At 46.5% G+C, this 20,153-nt stretch overlaps 2 protein-coding genes across 3 annotated transcripts in view; one reads left to right on the top strand and one right to left on the bottom strand.

Annotated features, from left to right (window-relative positions):
- Positions 1-11,020, top strand: part of GNL2 (G protein nucleolar 2) — a 22,179-nt gene extending 11,159 nt beyond the window's left edge. Inside the window, exons 7-16 of the mRNA XM_070404750.1 lie at positions 746-904; positions 1,413-1,526; positions 4,932-5,060; positions 5,776-5,880; positions 6,669-6,827; positions 7,017-7,142; positions 8,639-9,093; positions 9,447-9,529; positions 10,105-10,190; positions 10,832-11,020. Coding sequence (XP_070260851.1) covers positions 746-904; positions 1,413-1,526; positions 4,932-5,060; positions 5,776-5,880; positions 6,669-6,827; positions 7,017-7,142; positions 8,639-9,093; positions 9,447-9,529; positions 10,105-10,190; positions 10,832-10,984 — 1,569 coding nt within the window. The 3' untranslated portion in view covers positions 10,985-11,020. The remainder of the gene's footprint in view (positions 1-745; positions 905-1,412; positions 1,527-4,931; positions 5,061-5,775; positions 5,881-6,668; positions 6,828-7,016; positions 7,143-8,638; positions 9,094-9,446; positions 9,530-10,104; positions 10,191-10,831) is intronic.
- DNALI1 (dynein axonemal light intermediate chain 1) lies at positions 11,001-20,153 on the bottom strand. 2 transcript variants are annotated; one of them, XM_070404752.1, is made up of 7 exons: positions 20,026-20,153; positions 19,393-19,535; positions 17,151-17,320; positions 15,676-15,854; positions 15,188-15,352; positions 12,620-12,694; positions 11,001-11,297 (listed from the first exon to the last, which is right to left on the bottom strand). In XM_070404752.1, exons 1-6 carry the CDS (start codon positions 20,104-20,106, stop codon positions 12,659-12,661), a joined length of 774 nt encoding a protein of 257 aa, XP_070260853.1. In that variant the 5' UTR covers positions 20,107-20,153; the 3' UTR covers positions 11,001-11,297; positions 12,620-12,658. The 2 variants fall into 2 exon arrangements, with proteins under 2 accessions (XP_070260853.1, XP_070260852.1); XM_070404751.1 differs by having other exon boundaries at positions 11,001-12,694.

The following is a 20,153-nucleotide window of genomic DNA, read 5'->3' as shown; positions in this document are numbered from 1 at the left end:
GGATCGTTATAGCCGTGAACATGCTAGCATCGGTCTCAATAACTGCATTTTCATTATTTGTATAATAGTAACAGCTGCCTTATATACATTCATATATTCTGTCAATATTTCTTTGGGTTACCTACTAAAATGATAGTCCTGTTTAGATTTACTATTCAGTGGGAGAATTGTTAAGTTATTTAGTCCAGGCCTTTTATTTCATAGAACACAAATCTAGAAAGGTTGAATACCTTACCCAGCTCACCAGCTGGTTAGGGGAAATCTTTGTGTGTCCTGAGTCCTGGTCCAGTGCTTTACAGCTGGCTGAGTTTTATCTACAGACCAGTAACATTTCAGTAACAAAGACCTTCAAGCATAGTTGCATCATTAAACGGTAACATAATAGGTAACTAGTACAGTGAGAGCAAACTAAATGTTGTAGTTTTTTGTAAAATATACAAAACCTATGACAGTAGAAACTTTTAGAAGTCTTAAGAAGTAATTGATTCTGTTCAATAATGCATAGTAGTCATGAAATAAGATGGGTTTCACCTAAGCTAGTTTTCCTATTTGAAATTCGACAAGTTTCAAATACCCAGGATGAAAATAAAACTTTTGGATTTTGATCACTGAGCATTGAGATTGTCTACATTCAACTCTCACAAGATTGCTATAGTTTTATTTTCCCCATGTTCCCTTAAACGTTAACCCTTGTTCATTTGCCCCTGTACGTTAGCAAATCATTTTCACCTCTTTGAATTTGCAGGTGATAGATTCATCAGATGTTGTTGTTCAAGTTCTTGATGCTAGAGATCCAATGGGTACCCGTTCCCCTCACATCGAGACTTACTTGAAAAAGGAAAAGCCTTGGAAACACCTCATTTTTGTTCTTAACAAATGTGACCTTGTTCCAACCTGGGCAACAGTAAGTACAGCTGCTAATGCAAAACAGACTTCCCAGGCTGTTCGACTCATGTAGGCCTTGAGTGTCCATAAATAATTAGTTTTCTGGCTTCTAGGACTTGGGACAAGGGTGGCACTCTTGCGATTGTAGTCATTGAAGTGTTCTCATTGAAAACACAACTGAAACGGGCTTCACTGATTGGGCAGCTTTACCTTTTCTCCTCTGGTGGTTGGTAGCGGGCAGCTTCAGAAGGAGGCGGCTGCCACAGCCACTGGCCTGTTCACATGTTATATTAATTGCATTTAGTAGCAATGAGGGCATTTTTGGAATATTGTTTTGCATTTAGAAGACAAAAGACAAAGCATTAACTGTCATACTTGAAAAAAAAATTTTCAAAGAATTATAGCTAACATTTTCCATAGACAGCTGTGTATTTTGAAGCACAATCCTATAATTCAAGCTCTGATTCTTCCTGTATTGTAAATAAACAAGTTACAATTTACCAGCATCTTTTCTTTTCCCTCTTTAGAAACGATGGGTTGCTGTCCTCTCCCAGGATTATCCAACACTTGCTTTCCATGCAAGTCTTACTAACCCCTTCGGCAAAGGAGCGTTTATTCAGCTTCTACGGCAGTTTGGAAAGGTATTTCTCCGGTTGTAAAGCTGTGGGTTTGTGTTAATAATTTCTCTTGCCAGTTTGTCAGAAAGTTACACTCCTTATTTCCTACATCTTCTTTGTAATGAGAAACGTGTGTTCTACTGATGTAAAAAACCATAGAGCCTCATGATTATAAGGGGTTAACTAGGTCAACCTTGGCTCCCACCCTGACCAACGTTGCTTCCCTTTCTGCCATATCTCTGCATCTTATGGCCCAACCTCTACTTGATGGACCCCTGAGCTCACACTCTGTTCCCTGCCCTGGGCTTTCAAGGCCTGCCACCCGTCCTTTGCCCTCAGGGCCTGAGCTGTTTCTGTCCCCTCTGCCAAACTCCTGGTCAGATGTCAGTTCCTCAGGGAAGCCCTGAAACCCCATCGGATCATCCTAGCAAATGTTCTCAAAGTTTCATATTCTGTACCTGCAACTTGGCGTATTTGATTAATTCTACCTGGCTTCTAACAAAAGACACATGTTCTCTGTCCCACCCTTCCATATTTGAATACATGCTTATGAGTCTATTTCTTGATTCCCCTTCCCCCCACCCCCACAGTTATAGGTATTTAAGTTCCTATGATGGAAAATGAGAATTAGGTTTCTTACACCTTCCCTGCACACATACTTACCCTCCCTCTGTTCTTCCTATATCATTAATGTTTGGCTAAATTCAGTGTTTGCATCATGACTGTAAAATATCAATTGCAGCTGATCCACACAGTACTGTGATTATAATTGCCTTCTAATCAAACCTTCTGTTTTCTCTGATGTTAACTTGCTCTATTTTATATGTCACTAATGGCCCAGCAGATTCCCTGGTGGAGTGGGACCTCCTAGGATGAGCGGGCACCTCCCTTCCAGGGGCACCAGCTGCAGGATCTTCCTGGCTTGCCTTTCACCACCATCTGCTGTTTCCTGTGTGGGGTCCCTTAGGCATTGATCCCTTTTCTTGGTTTACTCCTGAGTAGCAGTGTTTAGAAGAACATTTTTTGAGACCTTGCAACATTTCTCCCCAGCAGTCGAGGGTATTGCTACATTGTCTTCTGACATGTCTGTGGAGAAATCAGGCCGTTCTGACTCCTAATCCTTTGTGGCTGGAATTTTTTTAAAAATTTCTGTTCTAAAATTTCATAGTGATGTGCTTTAAGGTGGCTCTTTTATTATTCAGTGAGCCAGACACTGGATGGGACTTTCAGTCTGATATTGTCCTGTGTTATTTTTTGGAAATCCCCACCCCACCCTCACCCCCCAGTCATCTCTGTTCTCATTCAGGAATTGGTTTTCTCTCCTGGTTTAATTCTTGGATTTTTTTAGCTTTATTTCATTACATTTCTGACATATTGCTCTATTTTCTTGGCAGTTTTTGAATTGATCATCTACCTGTTTTATTGCAAGATTAATTTTACCTCTCACTTTTAATTCCTGAGATCTCTTGTTTAACTCTGAGTTGTCCTGCCCCCCTTTACAGCCTATTCTTTTTTTTTTTTTTTTTTAATATGTTTTATTGATTTTCTACAGAGAGGAAGGGAGAGGGATAGAGAGTTAGAAACATCGATGAGAGAGAAACACCGATCAGCCGCCTCCTGCACGCCCCGCACTGGGGATGTGCCCGCAACCAAAGTACATGCCCTTGACCGGAATCGAACCGGGGACCCTGGAGTCCCCAGGCCGACGCTCTATCCACTGAGCCAAACCGGTTCTGGCTACAGCCTATTTTTTTTTCACAGATGGAATATCATCTGTCTCTGAGAATGATAGTGGTGTTTTGAAATTTTCCTCTCTTCTTACAATGACTATGTTTCCTCCAGTTTCTTCGTGTGTTTTCTGTCTTTTTTATTAACACTTCAAAGGTTTGGTTATTCTTGGCTCTCCATTCATATTTAAGAGTGAGCCACTACAAAAAGCTGATACGGTTTTGTCAGGAGTGGGAGGTTGTTGAATGATAAGACTTCACTGTAGGGCAGTGGTTCTCAACCTGTGGGTCGCGACCCCTTTGGGAGTCGAACGACCCTTTCACAGGGGTCGCCTAAGACCATCGGAAAACACATATGTAATTACATATTGTTTTTGTGATTAATCACTATGCTTTAATTATGTTCAATTTGTAACAATGAAATTGGGGGTCACCACAGCATGAGGAACTGGGTCGCGGGATTAGGAAGGTTGAGAACCACTGCTGTAGGGTGATTGGATAGAAACCCATTATTTTGTTGAAGGGCACCCTAGATGTCTGTGTCTATGGGTCTTTACTCTTGAGCCTGTGAGTTCCCCCAGAACAAAGTCTTCGTTCTCCAGCTCAGAGGTGGAGAAGCCTGGCCAAGGTTCTGGGAACTCAGTGAAAGTAAGATCCTGAGGGTCTCACTATTCATTATTTAAGCTCTCAGTTAATCATTTAGGGAACACTTGCTTTCAGCCACTGTTAACTCTAAATCTAGGGTCCCTTTCAGGTCTGAAAATTAAAGGTCTTTTCAGAAATGCAGGGTTTCAAAAATACCATTATCCCCTAAGGCTCGGGTTTAGGGAAGTTTTGTGCCCGTGATGAGTGAGGGCAGGTGTGGGGAAGTGACAGTTTCTACAAACTCTCCATGTCTCCTTGATTTCTGTCCAGCCCTCAGAGCTATCTGCATTGCTAATTTCCGAGGTCTTTTGTGATTCATTGACATCATTTTTGCTGGATTTTTAGTTTTTCTTCCTTTGTAGCCACTTAGTTTTTGTATTTTATAGTGGGCCAAATTAGATACTACTTTTTAGCTGCTAGTGTTTTGTTAATATCACATGTTAGTGTTTATTGTCTCATCTCCACCTCATTTTTGGTTTTAAATGTTTGGTTCTATGGGTATTCATTCCCACTGCTGTCATTCTGGGAGAGTTGGGGGAAGCAGTGAAGTAGACATGGATGTTTACTCTGCCACCTTTAGTCAGAGTCCCCATCCATTTGTAGACCCTCTTCTTGAGCTCTGCCTCCTTCGTTTCTTTTTGGCAATGAAAACACAAAATGTATTGTGCAGCGAAAAGGGATGGGACTGGGGTTGGCAGCTGGTGCATCTGCTGAGGTTCTCTTCCCTGAAGACATTTTATCAGTGGTTGGTGTTCTTCTAAATTGATGACTAACAAACTGTTTCTGCCTTTGTTTCTTGACCTACATACTTTTAACCTTAAAACATTCAAGAATAATTTCACATGGATGACTGAGGAAATGACTCACCTCTGATTTATTAATAAGCATATGTATCCAGTCTGCTCAGACTACGTAGGTGGTGTGTGTCTGTGCTTTAAATAAAATGCTAACAACAATTTCACACTATATTCTTTATATTAGCAAAGGAATACAACCTGTTTGTCCAAAGGGATTTTCATGACTGCGCTTATGTAGCGTGTGTTCTTTTTTCGAACAGTTGCATACTGACAAGAAGCAGATCAGCGTCGGGTTCATTGGCTATCCGAATGTCGGCAAGAGCTCTGTGATAAACACGTTACGCTCCAAGAAAGTGTGCAACGTGGCCCCCATTGCAGGTGAAACAAAGGTACGTCTGGTTTGAGGGGATCTTATTTACTTCCAAGATTTTATCTCCATGGAGGGTGATTATGTAGGACATGGACATTTCTATTGCTGCTCTTGAATGAAGACTACCATTGAAGGGTTAGTCTCAGCATAATAGTTTGGAATGTGCTGAGTGGTTTCTGCCCATTTCAGTAAGACTAAGAGTACTTTGTATGCTGCTCTGAGGCTTTGGCATTTGGTAAGTGCTGTTCATATTTAAGTCTGTTTTAAATCGTCACTGCAGCCTTTTACTTTGATGCACAAAGCTAACTCAAGAATATCCAATGGGTTAAGAAAGAAAGCTCAACTTTAGGGTAGTTTCTGGCATTTGGGGTCATACCCTGGAACACAGAACATTTGGGGGCAGCATACTGCTGCTGAAAGGAAGAGAGTCCAAACAGTATTAAGCTTCCAAGAGTACTTATAAAATCAGGGAGAGGTTTGCTGGATGCTGTTGCACAATACTAGATGAGGATCCTGCCTCTGCATTATTTTTAGATCCTTAGCTGATGGGAACTGTGGTTTATACTTAGTGAAGTGCCTCGTGCATGGCACACGTAGAGGAGAGTCTTCCTGGCTTCGTTACTCAGCAGGTGGCTTCTTTTGACTCTTCCCCCTCCCGCGCCCACCTCATAAGCGTCAGGGGTTTGTGAAATTAGTGTTTGACCTGGGAAGTCTCTGGCTTTTTTCTGTCTCAGGTCTGGCAGTATATTACCTTGATGCGTCGGATATTCCTTATCGACTGTCCAGGCGTGGTTTACCCCTCTGAGGACTCAGAGACAGACATTGTGCTGAAAGGAGTTGTAAGTACTCTGGTCCTCACAGGCTCTTGGTTTGCCTTTTGGGGAAAACGTTCTGTGGGGGACACTGGATACCTTTGCTTTTCTCTCCTTTGGAAGACAGTTTGGGGTCAAGCTGTCTTACCAAACTTTAGGAACATGATGCTGAACAGGGCACCCTCTCCATTCCCCTTAAGCCTGTTTGAGGAGTTAGTGGAACCATGGCCATATCTGGTTAATGTCATCCCACAAAAAGAGTTTGTAGTTTACACATGGGATCCGAAGGGAAGTCGGGCCTGTTTATGTTTAGTGATAATTCATCTTTGTGGGTTTACGGGTTGAGTCATTTTGGAGCTCAGTCATTTCCTCACTTATTTCTGAATACAACCAAAAGCTTTAACTGGTTCCTCTTAACCTTAACCAGTGCTGCTGGCTATACATCCCAGTGCACATTCCTCCCCTCCTGTCTCAGGCTACTCCGTTCTCCTTGTGTGCTGGGATTGGTAGACTTTTAACCATTTCTGCCATGAGTAGCATGAAGCATTCCAAGTTTAAACTGCTTGCGGAAGCCACTCAGTTAGTTTGTGGTGAACTGGGATTCAAGCTGAGTCCTGGGCTCCGTGGCTGTGGCTGACTTTCGGTGACGCTCCTTCTGGCCCACCACGTCCAGCCACCTCAGAGACAGGCTCCTGCCAAGACCCACTTGCTATGTGGTTTTGAAATCTGTTTTCAGATATTATTACAAACAGTACTGCGAGCTTCCTGTTCCCATAATGAGGTTGGTAAGCAAGAGCTTTCCTATTAACATCTAGGTTCAAGTTGAAAAAATTAAGGCTCCCGAAGACCACATTGGGGCTGTACTCGAACGAGCAAAACCAGAGTATATCAGCAAGACATACAAGATTGATTCTTGGGAGAATGCCGAGGACTTTCTTGAGAAGCTCGCTTTCCGGACAGGGAAGTTGTTAAAGGTGAGCCAGGGTTTGTGAGGTTTCAGACGGGGACATCTGCAGGCAGCTGTGATGTGGTCTGGACCTTCCTTTGTCGGGGAGGTGTGAGCAGCATGAAACCTGGTGGCAAGTAGATGGTGGTGATGAGCAACTGCTGGGTGCTGGTTTTGGTCTTCGAATTTAATTGGGAGTCTTTCTGTGATATTTCAGGGCGGCGAGCCTGACTTGCAGACTGTGGGCAAGATGGTTCTCAATGACTGGCAGAGGGGCCGCATTCCTTTCTTTGTCAAGCCACCCAATGCAGACCCCCCTGAAGAGCCCCCTACAGCCCCCCAGGTAAGGACAGGGTGGGCGGGCCCACCCACCTCTTAGAAAGCATGGTGACTGGCCTAGGTGTGGTGTCTTGATTGCCCCCCTTTACCAGCTAGGTATTTCAATTGCAATGTCTCCCAGTCCAGAATGCCATCACCATGACCTTGCAGGGGTGGCATTTGGAAACCGGAAAGTAGGTGCATGGCAGAAGACCAATTTTAAAAATATATTGTCTTATTGATTTCAGAGAGGAAGGGAGAGGGAGAGAGAGAAGAAACATCAATGATGAGAGAGAATAATTGACCACCTGCCTCCTATACGCCCCCTACTGGGGATTAAGCCCACAACCCAGACATGTGCCCTGACCGGTAATCGAACTGTGACCTCCTGGTTCATAAGTCAATGCTCAGCCCCTGAGCCACCCCGGCCAGGCTAGAAGACCAAATTTAAATACTAGTCTTTAGGACCTTGAAAAAAGAGGGCTCATTAAATGTAAGTGCTCTTCTGGTACTTGGTCTTTTCCTACGCTTCAGGAACAGAGGCATTGCCAAGACTCATTTCTTTTTCTTACTTTCTTTTTTTTTAAAATACATTTATTGATTTTTTATAGAGAGGAAGGGAGAGGGATAGAGAGTTAGAAACATCGATGAGAGAGAAGCATCGATCAGCTGCCTCCTGCACACCCCTCACTGGGGATGAGCCTGCAACCAAAGTACATGCCCTTGACTGGAATCGAACCTGGGACCCTTCAGTCCCCAGGCAGATGCTCTATCCACTGAGCCAAATCAGCCAGGGCAAGACTCATTTCTTTAACTGACATTCATTAGACCCAGCCTTGTGGTGGCAGAAACCCCCTTGAGAATCCAAAAGCTAAAAAATCACTTTGCTAAAAAAATGTACATAAATAGATATACATTTTATAAAATGTCCTGAATTTTATAGATTCTGAACTATTTAGCACTTTTTTTGGAAAATCACAAGTTCTGTGAGTTTCAGTTACAAGAATAAAATATTGCATCTGCGAAGCATCAGTATAAAGTCTGGTACATACTTCTCTTTACATCGTTATCTGAAACAGGCTCGTCATTTTCATGTTCCTGCTCCTTTTGAACTCACCTTATACCTTCCTTTTAGATGTCTCCCCAGTGCCTCTCCTTAGCACTGGTTACTTCCTAAACTAATGCTGCTTATCTCCACACCTATTCCTTACAATCCTCAGGAAAGTTGTAGGGAGTCTTACCCAGCAGTAAGAAGGTGTTTGGTTGTAATGATTAAATACTCTTACAGTGGGTCCTTCCTCTGAAACTGCAAATATCATTCTTTGATCTTTAATGCTGGGTTCTGAGTTTACTGCACATTGGCGTAAAATAGATAGTGATATGACGCAAATTTGGGCGTTCTCAACACTCCCCCTTAGTCCTAAGAAGAGGACTATTCATTTGAGAGCAAGGTATAAATTCAAAAATTCCATTTTTCTTTTCTGATTTCTCTCCCCGACCTCTACCCTTGGGCCCGAATAGCTTCCATCTTCATCATCTTTGGAAGCTGCCACTGAAACAACCCAGAACAACCCAGAAGAGGACATCACAGAAACTGTAGGTGAAGAGTCAGAGTCTATCCTCGAGAAGGAAAAAGGAGTGAACAGTCCCTGTGACGCCAGCTCAGAGATGCAGCAGATCCTTGCGCGGGTTCGGCAGAACTTCGGCAAAATCAACGTCGTGCCTGAGTTTTCTGGGGATGACCTGGTTCCTTTGGAGATGTCAGATATGGATGAGGAGCTAGAGAGCTCTGCAGAGGAGGAGGAGGAGGAGGAACAGGCGCAACAGGGGGGCGAGGAGGAAGAGTATTACCCAGAGTCCCGGGAAGAACACCAGGAAAACGACACCAAGGCAGTGATTAAAGCCCTGGATGAAAAGATCGCTAAATATCAGAAGTTTTTAAACAAAGCCAAAGCGAAAAAGTTCTCAGCAGTCAGGTATTTTCATCTCACGAATTACAGTCTGCTCTTTTCTTTCCAAGAAACTTGCTGTGAGCACTAGAGTGATATGTTTATGAGGATGGGGGGTTAGGGGGTATTGCCCACAGTTTTGAAAAGTGATCTGTTAGATTTTTAAAATTCAGCTCCTTAAAATATGAGAAGCTTCATTGTTGTTTTTTAGAAATGCTCAGGAAGCTGCAAAACTGTGGAGTGTTGCCTTCTACCTGCCAGTGGTGGTAACTGAACAGGAGTGGGCTGTCTTAACCTGTAAGGCTGTCTCAAGTCAGCGTGTGGCTTGGGCAGTGGAGGGGAATGTCCGACAGCTTCATCATTTTGCTTTTCTGTTTCAGAATATCCAAGGGTCTCAGTGAAATGGTTTTTGCAAAATCTGAAGAGCAAGAAACAACAGCTGAAGAAGATGTGGAAGATACAGGTAGAGTTAAATTATTAAATTTAGATGTGATTGGCATCTTCAGGAAATCCAAACTAAATCTTTAAGTAATCTCTTGTACTGTCACTTCTACACAGTTATTTACATCTGGCAAATTACCTTGGTTCCACAATCTATAATACAAATAGAATTATCCACTTTTTATTCTGCCTATTTCTTAGGATTAAATGGTAATTCAGGAAACTCTCTTCAACAGGGTACATTATTAGCCTTACAGTTGAAGGGTGGGTCTGCAGGCAGATTTTACTTTTTGTGGTGGGCAGGGTGGTTTATGCATTTATTTTTTACTCCATTGGACTAACAGCTTCTAACTCAAGAGGAATGTGTTTTCATGACATAAATGCACACCTTGCCTGGCCTGTGGGGTCCCTCCTGGCCCGATGCCCTTCCCTCCTCATCCTGCTTCGCTCTGCACTTTGCTCGCCATGCTCCATTCACTCTGGCCTTTTTCCTTCTTCCAGCGCATCAAGTTCCTTCCCATCTTAGGATTCATAGGCATATTTTGAATAGAAAATTCCTGTTTCTTTTTTGTGTGTGTGTTTATTCGATGTTTCTAGCGCCTGCCAAAAAGGGCAAGAAGAGGAAGGCACAGAGGGAAGAGGAACATCCAAATAAATCTCGAAAGACGCTGACATCTAAGGAAGTACGTGTTTTTTACCTTAAGCATCACCCAGGTATAGAAGGTAGAGAGGAGGAGCCTCGTTCTATGGTGCGCTCTTTCTGAAACTAGTGACCTAGAGTGGAGTTCACAGAACCCCAGTCCCAAGTGACGGAGTTGAAGACAGTTAAATAGGATCAGGAGTTGGCCCAGTGGATGAAGGTCTTGTTCTCAAGTGTAGCCTATCATCTGGAAGCATCAGTTGGTTTTATGTGGCCCCAGGGAAATGACACACAGTGAGCAGAGCTGTTATAGACAGTCAGATCTCCACTCCCTGTGAAGTTAGCTTTGTACCTGGGCTCTTCAGAGCTGAAACGGGCCCTCTTAAGGGGGGGAGAGCTTGTCGGAAATGTTCGGCCTTTGACCAGGGGACCACATGTCAGGGGTGCAGTAGAACGGATCTAAACATTGGATGAGGGCTGGACCAATTGAGTCTGTAACTTGGATTTGTCACAAATCACAGTGGAAGCACAAACTTGGTCTGGGAGATAGACCCTCCCTCGTTAGCACTGACTGCTTCTAGTAGCTGTGGAAGTGGCACGGGGATGGAGCACAAAAAAACGGGCCTGTTTTGTGATTTTCAGAGTTTGAATGGTTTGCCTTTTTTGTTATGCCGTTTTTTACAGCGGAGGCGAGCAGCACGGAAGCAACAATCCAGAAAAGTTGGTGTCCGCTACTATGAAACACACAACGTGAAAAATAGGAACAGGAACAAAAAGAAGACCAATGACTCAGAGGGACAGAAGCATAAACACAAAAAATTCAAGCATAAGCAGTAACATTTTAAAAGCTGATTATTAAATTATACAAAAATATGCATTAGAAACTGTGTTCCATTTCTTCCTGCCCAGTTGGCATTTCTAAGGCCACAGTGCATTTGTTCTGAGGTTTGACAGCTGAAACCATTCACCAGTGCCAGCCCCCAAGAATTTCAGCGATGGAGTCCATTGGCATTTCCGACACGGATCAGCCCTGTGGTTCCTCCAGGGAGAAGCTCTGTCACGTGAATGTCTGACAGAAACTGGATGATATCTATAGAATGGGAAGGGTGGTGTTTCTTCTGTCCCAGCAGTTAGCATTATGGAACAGAAGCTGTTGGAACAGAACAGTAAGAACAAAATTTCAAGGATGTATTGGGCATGGCCTGGGCTTCAAAATAGGAAGACAAGGCTGCCGCAGCTTCTCTTGTCCCTCACTGCGTCTGGTAGGTGGGTGCGGTCGGGATATCCGTGCTATACTGTAAGGAGGCGTGGCACTAGTACATCTCAGTGCATGGCATTCTTCCCCATGAAAACGACAGCATGCAGAGCAGAGGGAGCCTTAGAACTCCTCAGGACCCTGGACAAGGGGAAGCTGTGCCTTCAAATTTGAGAGGCAAATGGGGGTGTTTGACTTGGTGGAAGGTGAAGGTAGCTCTTGGTCTGCAGTTTGTCACTGAGCCTGGAAGCCCTACCAGGATGGTGGCAGATCAGGCTCCACTGCGAGAGCCCTCACATCTCCGGGGGAATATGGAGCACTGAGAAACATTCCAGCTGGGGTGGGGGGGTGGGGGTGCTGAAGTCATGCAGCTTGCTGCCCTAGCCCACCCTGTCGCTTATGTAGTCTGGGTCTACGAAGCCAGAAGAGTCCTGCGCGTCCAAACGTTGAGTTTAACTTAAGAGGAACAGTAAAATGCAGTTGCCTGCCGGCATAGCCTGACAATAATTAGGACTGCAGGTAGGTTTGGGCACCTCTCCCATTGTTAACTAAATTTAGCTACTTAGAGGGGTATAGGGCCAGGGTTTGATTTTCAGCAGAAGAAAGTGAACAAAAAGGTTTTGGAGGAAGAGCTGAGGTACAAGCAGTTCACCATGGACACTGAGTTCTTTCCAGGAAACATTTACTTAAAAGTCATGGGTTTGACTCTCCCACTGCCTTCTCACCTAGGCAGTCAAACTAAGGAAGGGATCCAGTTGACAAGCGGGGATCAGATACAGTATAAATCTATCCTTCAAAAGGAGTTACTAGAACTGTGTTGGAGCCGGGATGGTGAAAAGACATCAAATAAGGGAAAGATTGAGGCCAGAGGAGCCCAAGTTCAGGTACAAGATGGACTGGACCAGGACTGGGGTGGAACCAGCTGCGTCCTGCTAGGATTAGTGATGTGAAAGCAGTTGCCTCACCAAAGAGGGATGCAGCGGAAAGGGGTGGATGCTAAGTCTTACTGTTTGAGTTGGCAAATCCCAAGGCTGGCCAGAGACAGACTGCCTGGGCCTCACCACCTTCCATTGCCCAACCAGGAGCCTGGCTGCCAGACTTAGGTGTTTCATGACACTGGGTCAATGGTGTGACTTCTGACAAATATGTAGGTGGTGATCAGGGGAGCGTATGGCTTGTTCATTTAGGAAACTAGCTTTTTATTACAAAGGGCTTACGATGGGGTAGTCGTGTTTGTGGGACCCATATGGAAATTATCACTTCTTTGGTGCAATAATGCCTTCCAGTTGGGCCTGCAAAGCAAAAACAAACTCCATTAATATTTAAAACTTGCAGCCTAACACAAATAGCTGAGAGGTGATAAAAGTCTCTGGGAAGGATAATCCCAACGCTGCCACTCCAAAAACCCCTCCCCCCTTCATTCCCAGCTCCATATTTTCTAGATTAGCTGGTTTCTGGCTTGGCATACTGTCTTGCTACATTAGGAGAAACCAGAGCTGTCCTGGTTTCCATACCATAATGGCTCAGTGCATAATATAAAGCAGTGAAAAGGAAATTGAATCAAAGTTGTTGAAATAGTGGTTTTTCATGGCTCAGATTTCAGGCCTGAATATGTCTGCTAAGTTAAACTTTGGGATCCTGGGAGCTCTGTGCTGGGACAAGAGGTTTGGGAAACAGCAAATTTTCAGCCACTGAGACAACTTGACACCCAATTAGAGAAAATTGCTACCAGTGAGTAGGGAGCTGTCTGTCTTGCATGTAGAGCCGAAGACACTTGGGAGTTGTTTGCTCTGCTCCTCTGGCAGCCAGTAACATAATTTACTATCATGGTGTGTGGACAGATCTTTAAGTAGGTCTATCCTGGGGACTGCAAACACTGCTTTATTTGCAGGGCAGTTTTGAGCCAATAAAAATAACTCACTTCTAAAGAGTCCTTCACCCTGGGGATTACAGCGTTGCTTGTTAATGTTAGAAAGATGCCAAGGTGCTCTGTTTTGCTCTTGCTGCCAGTGCTATAGAGGAACTGAGGAACTTGGACTTAGGGTAAAGGAGATAAGGGAGGCAGCTTCAGAGGCTGCTAAGTAAACATGCACATCTGGCAGTGAACGTTTGTAGCTTTTTTGTTGTTAAATGCAGCAACAAGAAAATCTGTCATCCTGCACTAGCCACTAATACAAGCCCTTCTTTATCTCAAGTGCCTGTCTTGGTTTGTAGTGCCAACAAGCCTACCAATCCCAAGAATGTAAGTTTTCTATGAGACTAGGGTGGAGAGGGAGAAAAATTCAGGGGCCCCTTCTGGCCAAGGGCCATGGGAGACAGCCACTAAATGTCAGTCGGCCCTATATCTAGAACAGTGGTTCTCGAGCTTTAGCAAGCATCAGAATCACTTGGAGACCTTGTTAGAACAGATTGTTGGACCCCCAATCCCAAAGTTTCTGACTCGGTAGATCTGGCATGGGCCCAATCATCTGTGATGAGAATAATGCTGGTCTGGAATCCAACCTTTTAAAAAAAATCCTCACTTATGGACATTCTTCTTCATTTTAGAGAGGGGGAAAAGAGAGAGAAACACTGATGTGAGAGAGAAACATTGATCGGTTGCCTTCCCATATGCACCCGACCAGGGATCGAACCCACAACCTTTCAGTGTATGGGATGATGCTCCAACCAACTGAGCCACACTGGCCAGGGCTGGAATCCAGTCTTTGAGAACTTTTGGACCAGAGAGCCTGGAGTTTCAGAGGCCTGGCCCCTGCTCAGCCCTTTTCTTCACCAGCCCCCTCCTTCCCTTCCCTCCAGCTCAGCTGGATAAAAGTATACACCTGCAAGAGGGCTTTGAGGGAAAACGCGAGTTCCTCTGACCACACATCCTGGTTTGAAACGGTTCTTCCATCTCAAAGGGCCTTCCCTGCCTGCCCCCAATGCAGGGTCTCGGCGGGACTGACTGCAGGCGGGACAGCACTGAGAGCTCCGCCCACTCTAGGAAGGGCCAGACCACCAGCTGCCTTGGGGAGGAAGTTCTGCTTTCTGCCATATCCACCCCTCCCAAGAATGGGCAACTGTTTTCCAAGGGGAAAAAAACACCGCAGAGCCAGTCTGAGGGATCATGGGGATTCAGAGTTAAGAACAGAGCCCCCTCCAGAACCAGAAGAATGGAGAATTCGGGTAATGAACCCTCATCACCCCTCACTCCCCCGCTTTCCTCCCCAAAAAAGTCAGCTTCCTTTACTCCTGGGTAGCGCATATAGATGGTATTTAAAGTCATCTGAGCCGAAACCGGTTTAGCTCAGTGGATAGAGCGTCGGCCTGCGGACTGAAAGGTCCCAGGTTCGATTCCGGTCAAGGGCATGTACCTGGGTTGCGGGCACATCCCCAGTAGGAGATGTGCGGGAGGCAGCTGATCGATGTTTCTATCTCTCTATCTCTCTCCCTTCCTCTCTGTAAAAAATCAATAAAATATATTTAAAAAAAATAAAAAAAAAAATAAAGTCATCTGACCCTGGGCGGTTTAGGTCAATGGTTAGTGTTGGCCCTTGGACTGAAGGGTCATAGGTTTGATCCCCAGCCTGGGTCAGGGCGTGTGGGAGGCAACTTGTGGGAGGCAACGAGTCCATGTGAGATATCTCTCCCCCCGCCCCTTTCATTCTCTAAAAAATCAAGGAAAAAAATGTCCTCCATGAGGATTTTACAATAGTCATCCGTAGGAAAAAGAACCAAAGGCTTGGCCTCTGTGGCTTGGAAGGCGGGTGGACGTGCACCTCCACTCGGGTCTGTGTGATGATTACCTTCAGCTGCTGATTCGTCCGCTTCAGGAACTGAATTTCCTCATTGTGCTTCTTCTCCTCCACCTGTCTCCTCTCACTCTCCCGCTTCTCCGTGGCCTCACACTTTGCCTTCTGCTCGTTGACTTGCCTCTCCAAGTCTCTCTTTTCCGTTTCTAACTCTGTAATCTGAGGACAGAACCCCAGTCATCCTGGGACGTCGCCAAGCGGATGGATGGGGCGCTTGAGTGCCCTGGTGGAGGGGCCCTGGAACACACTGTCCAACCTAAGACATTGGCAGGGTCTGCACTGCCACCCAGTGGGAGGTCAGTGCCTGACACGGCACGTCCAAGAGGAGACAATCCCGCGGTGCCCCTTACACTCTGAACCAAGGGTCCTCACTGAGGTGATGGAAATCACCCTAGGAGACCAGCCTATAGTGCCAGAATGACAACCATGTGATCCCGAGACAGAGGAGTCCAGGGCCAAAGGCTTGTGTAAACCCCACTCACTTTCCTCTCCATGTCTGACTTCCCCTGTTCAGCCTGCAGCGCCTTCCTCATGCCAAACGCCACGCTGCTCTCGTACAAGGTCTGGTAGGCAGCGATGGTCATGCGGATCTCGTCCCGGACTCGCAGCAGCAGCAGCCCCCTCTCCGCACAGTTGATGGTGACCTCACGAATCAGCTCATCTTCCAATGCACACACACACACAGAGGTCAGAGAAGGTAGGTGGAGGGTGGGGGGCGGGGGAAGGGCAGGAGGGGGGATACACCTGTCTACTGCAAACCACCCTTCCTATGGGAAGGTGTCCTCCTCACTTGGAGACAGATCTCAGGGAGGGGCCTTCAGTGGTCCCAGGAGCCTTGCCATGTAGCCGCTGCTCTGAACTCGGCACTTGGGAGTTTGGCAGTCGGCAAGCCCAGGGCAGAGGGAGACAGGAGCCCCAGGTTTGCTTGCAGCATGAGGCCCCTCTCTTCCATCTTCAGCCAGGAACTGGGTACTATTCAAAGAAACCTGACTTTTCAATTGGAAGATGGTGGCTGCTTTAAAGCAGCTGGGAAATCCCATGTGTCTCCTTGGCTGGGCTGGTTTGGGGCTGGACACAGCACAGTCTCCTCCATAAATGCTGTCCTGGGGGACAAACCACCATCACACTCAGACCACAGGGAGCCTGTAGCCCTTGCAGCTGCCTCAGGGTTTGGAGATGGTCTGCATGTCCCAGTCCATGTGGCCAGTGACATTGGGCAGAGGACAGCCACTCACACCTGCACTTGAGGAGGGAGAACTTAAATCCTTCTGTCTGTTAACAACAAATTACCCTGAAGTGCTTTCTGGACCAAGGGCTGAATGTTGATAGGTGGATATAAATATAGCACATTAATTTTTCAGATTGAAAAATTAACACATGCTTATTATAGAAATCTTTGAAAGAAAACAAAGATTTATCGCCCTAACCGGTTTGGCTCAGTGGATAGAGCGTCGGCCTGCGGACTGAAGGGTCCCAGGTTCGATTCCCGTCAAGGGCATGTACTCTGGTTGTGTACACATCCCCAGTAGGGGGTGTGCAGGAGGCAGCTGATTGAAGTTTCTCTCTCATCGATGTTTCTAACTCTCTATCCCTCTCCCTTCCTCTCTGTAAAAAAATCAATAAAATATATTAAAAACAAAAAACAAAACAAAAAAAAACAAAACAAAAAAGAAAACAAAGATTTATAATGGAAGTTCTCATTTACTCCAATATCTGCTAAGAGGTGAGGAACCAAGTTGTCAGGTTGATGGGCAAGTAGGGAGACTGGTGGGAGAGGCAGGGCTGGGAGGGAGAAGAGGGTGCATTTAGCAGATCCAGGGAGAGACAGGGAGTGGGGCACAGATGATTTCAGGATGGGGTGGGCTTCAGCTCAGGGATACTCAGAGCTTGAGGCTGTGCTGAAGGGGAAGAGAAAGAGGTAGCAGAGTGTAGTGCACCCTTCCCCCTGGCCACGCACCAAAACACTGTGAATAGAGCTCCCGGCGGACAGGGCAGATACCAGTCTCCCGGGCCTGCCGCTGCTGCAGCTTCAGGTCCAGCTGCTCCTGAAGGTGCACCACATCCATCCGGGTGCTGGGCGTGCTGGACACCTGCTGGATCCATAGCTGTGTGTCTTCCACCCACTCCCTGCGGCACAGACACAGCCAGGCTGAGAGAAACCCATTGCCAGAGAGGGTCCTCAGGACAGGAGCAGAGATGGCCCTCTGAGCTCTCTGCCTGGGCAGGAGTGAGGGGCAGCTCTGTCACCAACCCATCAGGATCCCCCATTCTTCCTTCTTCCTTGGGGAGTGTGTGGTCCCAAAGCCACACACACTCAGCTGCCTCCACAGGGCCCCTCCCTCGGGGCTGGGCAAGCTCCACTCTCCTCCAGCCCTCTGAAATCATCACCCATGCTCCAGATCTTACCCTCCTAATGTGTCCAGGACAAATGTATGGTTGTTGCTTGATATGAACAGAAGGCCCAGTGGAAATTGCCCACTGACTTGTGGGGTGGGAGACACAGGGCACCATAACCCTTGTGCCAATCAGAAAGAGGTGCATGTGTGCAGTGGGGGGTAGGGACGTTCTTAAAGGCATGTAGCTCCTCATAGCAAACCTTGGATCAGAGCCATGGCCAGGTTCTAGAATCACAAGGAGGGAGCCTAAGGGCAGAATCACCATGGGGGAGAGGACTTCCATGCCGTGGTGGGAAGGAATCCGCAGGAAAATCAACCCCTCCCCTTTCTTTGACTTCCACCTGAGAGGAAATTGCAGGCTCTCGTTTCATCAGAGCCTTAAAAACTGTGCTGTCAGCGGATTATATAAAAAATAGTGGAAAAGGCACATCAGCGAGGGATAAGTGTGGCTGCAGAAGAAAGAAGCAGAGTAAGGGGATCATGGAGGGAGAAGGAGCTCTTTTATGAGGATTCTCAAGGAAGTCCTCCTTGAAGAAATGGCATTTGAGCAAGACCAGAGTAAAGGAAGGATGGGAAGCAGGTGAATATTCGGGGAAGAGTACCCTTGGCAGTAAGAATAGCAGTTGTCAAGGCCCCGAGGTGGAAGAGCGAAGTGATTCCGAGACAGCAAGCAGTGGCCCCTGTGGCTTTAGCACCGTGAACAAGAAAGAAAATGACAGGAGATAAGATCACAGGTATGTTGGGGCGGGATCATGCCAGGTCTCACAGACCACTGAAAAGACTGTGGGTTTTGGTCTGATAAGATGGGAAGCCGTGAGTTTCTGGCAGAAGCCTGGCATGGTCTGACTTATGATTTGGGGGCTGTGTGGAGCATAGATTGTAGGGGCAAAGAGTGGAAGCCAGGTTTGCAGTGGGAGGCCACTGCAGTAGTACAGGTGATAAACAGTGACTAGAAACAAGATGATGGAAGCAGAGCTGGCGAAAAATGGTCAGATTTGGGATATGATTTCAAGGTGGGGCCAAAAGAAATCAATAAAGGATAGCATCTGTGATGTGAGAGACCAAGAGGGATGAGAGGTGGCCTGAGCCCCTAACAGAAAGGGAAGACAGGATGAGCAGGTTGGGGTAAGGAAGAAATTATGAGTTTGGACATGTTGAGGGTTTTTTTTTTAAATCCTCACCCGAAGATATTTTTTCCATTGATTTCTAGAGAGAGTGGAAGGGAGGAAAGAAGGAGAGAAAGAGAGAGAGAGAAACATCAACGTGAGAGACATTGATTTGTCGCCTCCCACACATGCCACATCCAGGGCTGGGAAACCTGCAAACGAGGTACATACCCTTACCAAAAATTGAACCTGAGACCCTTTGGTCCACAAGCCAATGCTCTAACCCCTGAGAAACCCAGCTCGGGTTGAACATGTTGAGCCAAGTGGATGGGGTGGCTTGAGTGCCCTATTAACATCTCCATGAAGGTAGGAAAGCAGTAGCAGAATATATGGCTCTGGAGTTTAGAGGAGAGGACAGATCTGGAAATACACATTTGGGAGCCTCAGCACATAGATGGTATTTAAAGCCATGAGCACTCTGGAAATGAGGGTAGATAGAGAACAAGGTAGCCCCACCTCCCCAGGATCCAGCCATCTGTAAGCTCTAGGAACTCAGAGACACTGGGAGGAAAGAGCAGCCAGGAACAGAGACAGCATGCCTCTTGCCATGTTCCCAGGTTCTGGGATGCGAAAGCCTGGGTCTTCTCCTAGCCACTACCCCTGCATTTTTTTTCTTTACGTTTTTTTTTTCTCTTACCTTGGTGGCAGGATAGCATTCAAGATTTCTTCTGCCTGCTTTGTAGGATCTGGGACACAGGAAATTGAGAGCTTGGTCTTGGTTGGCGGTGGGACTGGACCTGAGGGTCCAGGCTGCTGGGGGGTGACTTTCAATGGCCGAGCCTGGGAGGAAGAGACACATTAGGGCAGGAGGTGATTCTGATACTAAGCACCTGGTCCTTGCTCCAGGTCTCCCACACACTTTCCCCATCTGTCTTCTCAGCAGAAGTTATGTCTCAGAGCTAAAGGAAGCCAAGAGTCTCTGGGCCCACCCCAATCCAACGCTTGTATCTCCTTGAACCGATGTTTCTGGCCCGGGTGCTCAGGCCTCGGCTTTCGCCACCAGATCTATTCTTGCACCGGCTACCATGAAAAACGGCGAATCTCATTCATCTCCCTGTGACTTCTTTTCCCGTCCTAAATTTACCCTCTGGAGTGGCCCAACATCTGGGCTTCTGGTTCCGCTCTCCTATCCTCCTTTCCCTATCCCAATTCTCTTTACTCTCAGTTGCTTCAGCCTCTATTTCTTGGGACTCCGGATCTTCAACGCAGGCATCTGTCTTTCCCCATAGGAGTTCCGGGGTTCCCCTGCCCCCCTGAGACCCATCCTTACTTTGGGGCTCCGTTTCTCCGTATTCCGGCTCACCAGCACCGGGGTGTCATACTTGAGTAAAGAGTCCGCGGGGGGAATCATGGTGCCGGCGAGTAGCCCAGCAATAGCCCCTCAAAGGCAGGGCCTTG

This window comes from Myotis yumanensis, unplaced genomic scaffold (genome assembly GCF_028538775.1).
Source record: "Myotis yumanensis isolate MYYU_CA2020_CCGP unplaced genomic scaffold, mMyoYum1.0.hap1 SCAF_2, whole genome shotgun sequence".
NCBI lineage: Eukaryota > Metazoa > Chordata > Mammalia > Chiroptera > Vespertilionidae > Myotis > Myotis yumanensis.
The sequence above is the reverse complement of the archived record's forward strand: the minus strand, read 5'-3'. Positions and strand labels throughout refer to the sequence as shown.

What these genes read in the sequence shown, in the direction of transcription:
- DNALI1 (XM_070404751.1), bottom strand. Translation starts at nt 20,106, where the DNA reads ATGATTCCCCCCGCGGACTCTTTACTCAAGTATGACACCCCGGTGCTG. An exon ending in CGGAGAAACGGAGCCCCAAA is followed by an intron (nt 19,536 to 20,025) that starts GTAAGGATGGGT and finishes TCTTCCTCCCAG; the next exon opens with GCTCGGCCATTGAAAGTCAC. An exon ending in AATGCTATCCTGCCACCAAG is followed by an intron (nt 17,321 to 19,392) that starts GTAAGAGAAAAA and finishes TCTGTGCCGCAG; the next exon opens with GGAGTGGGTGGAAGACACAC.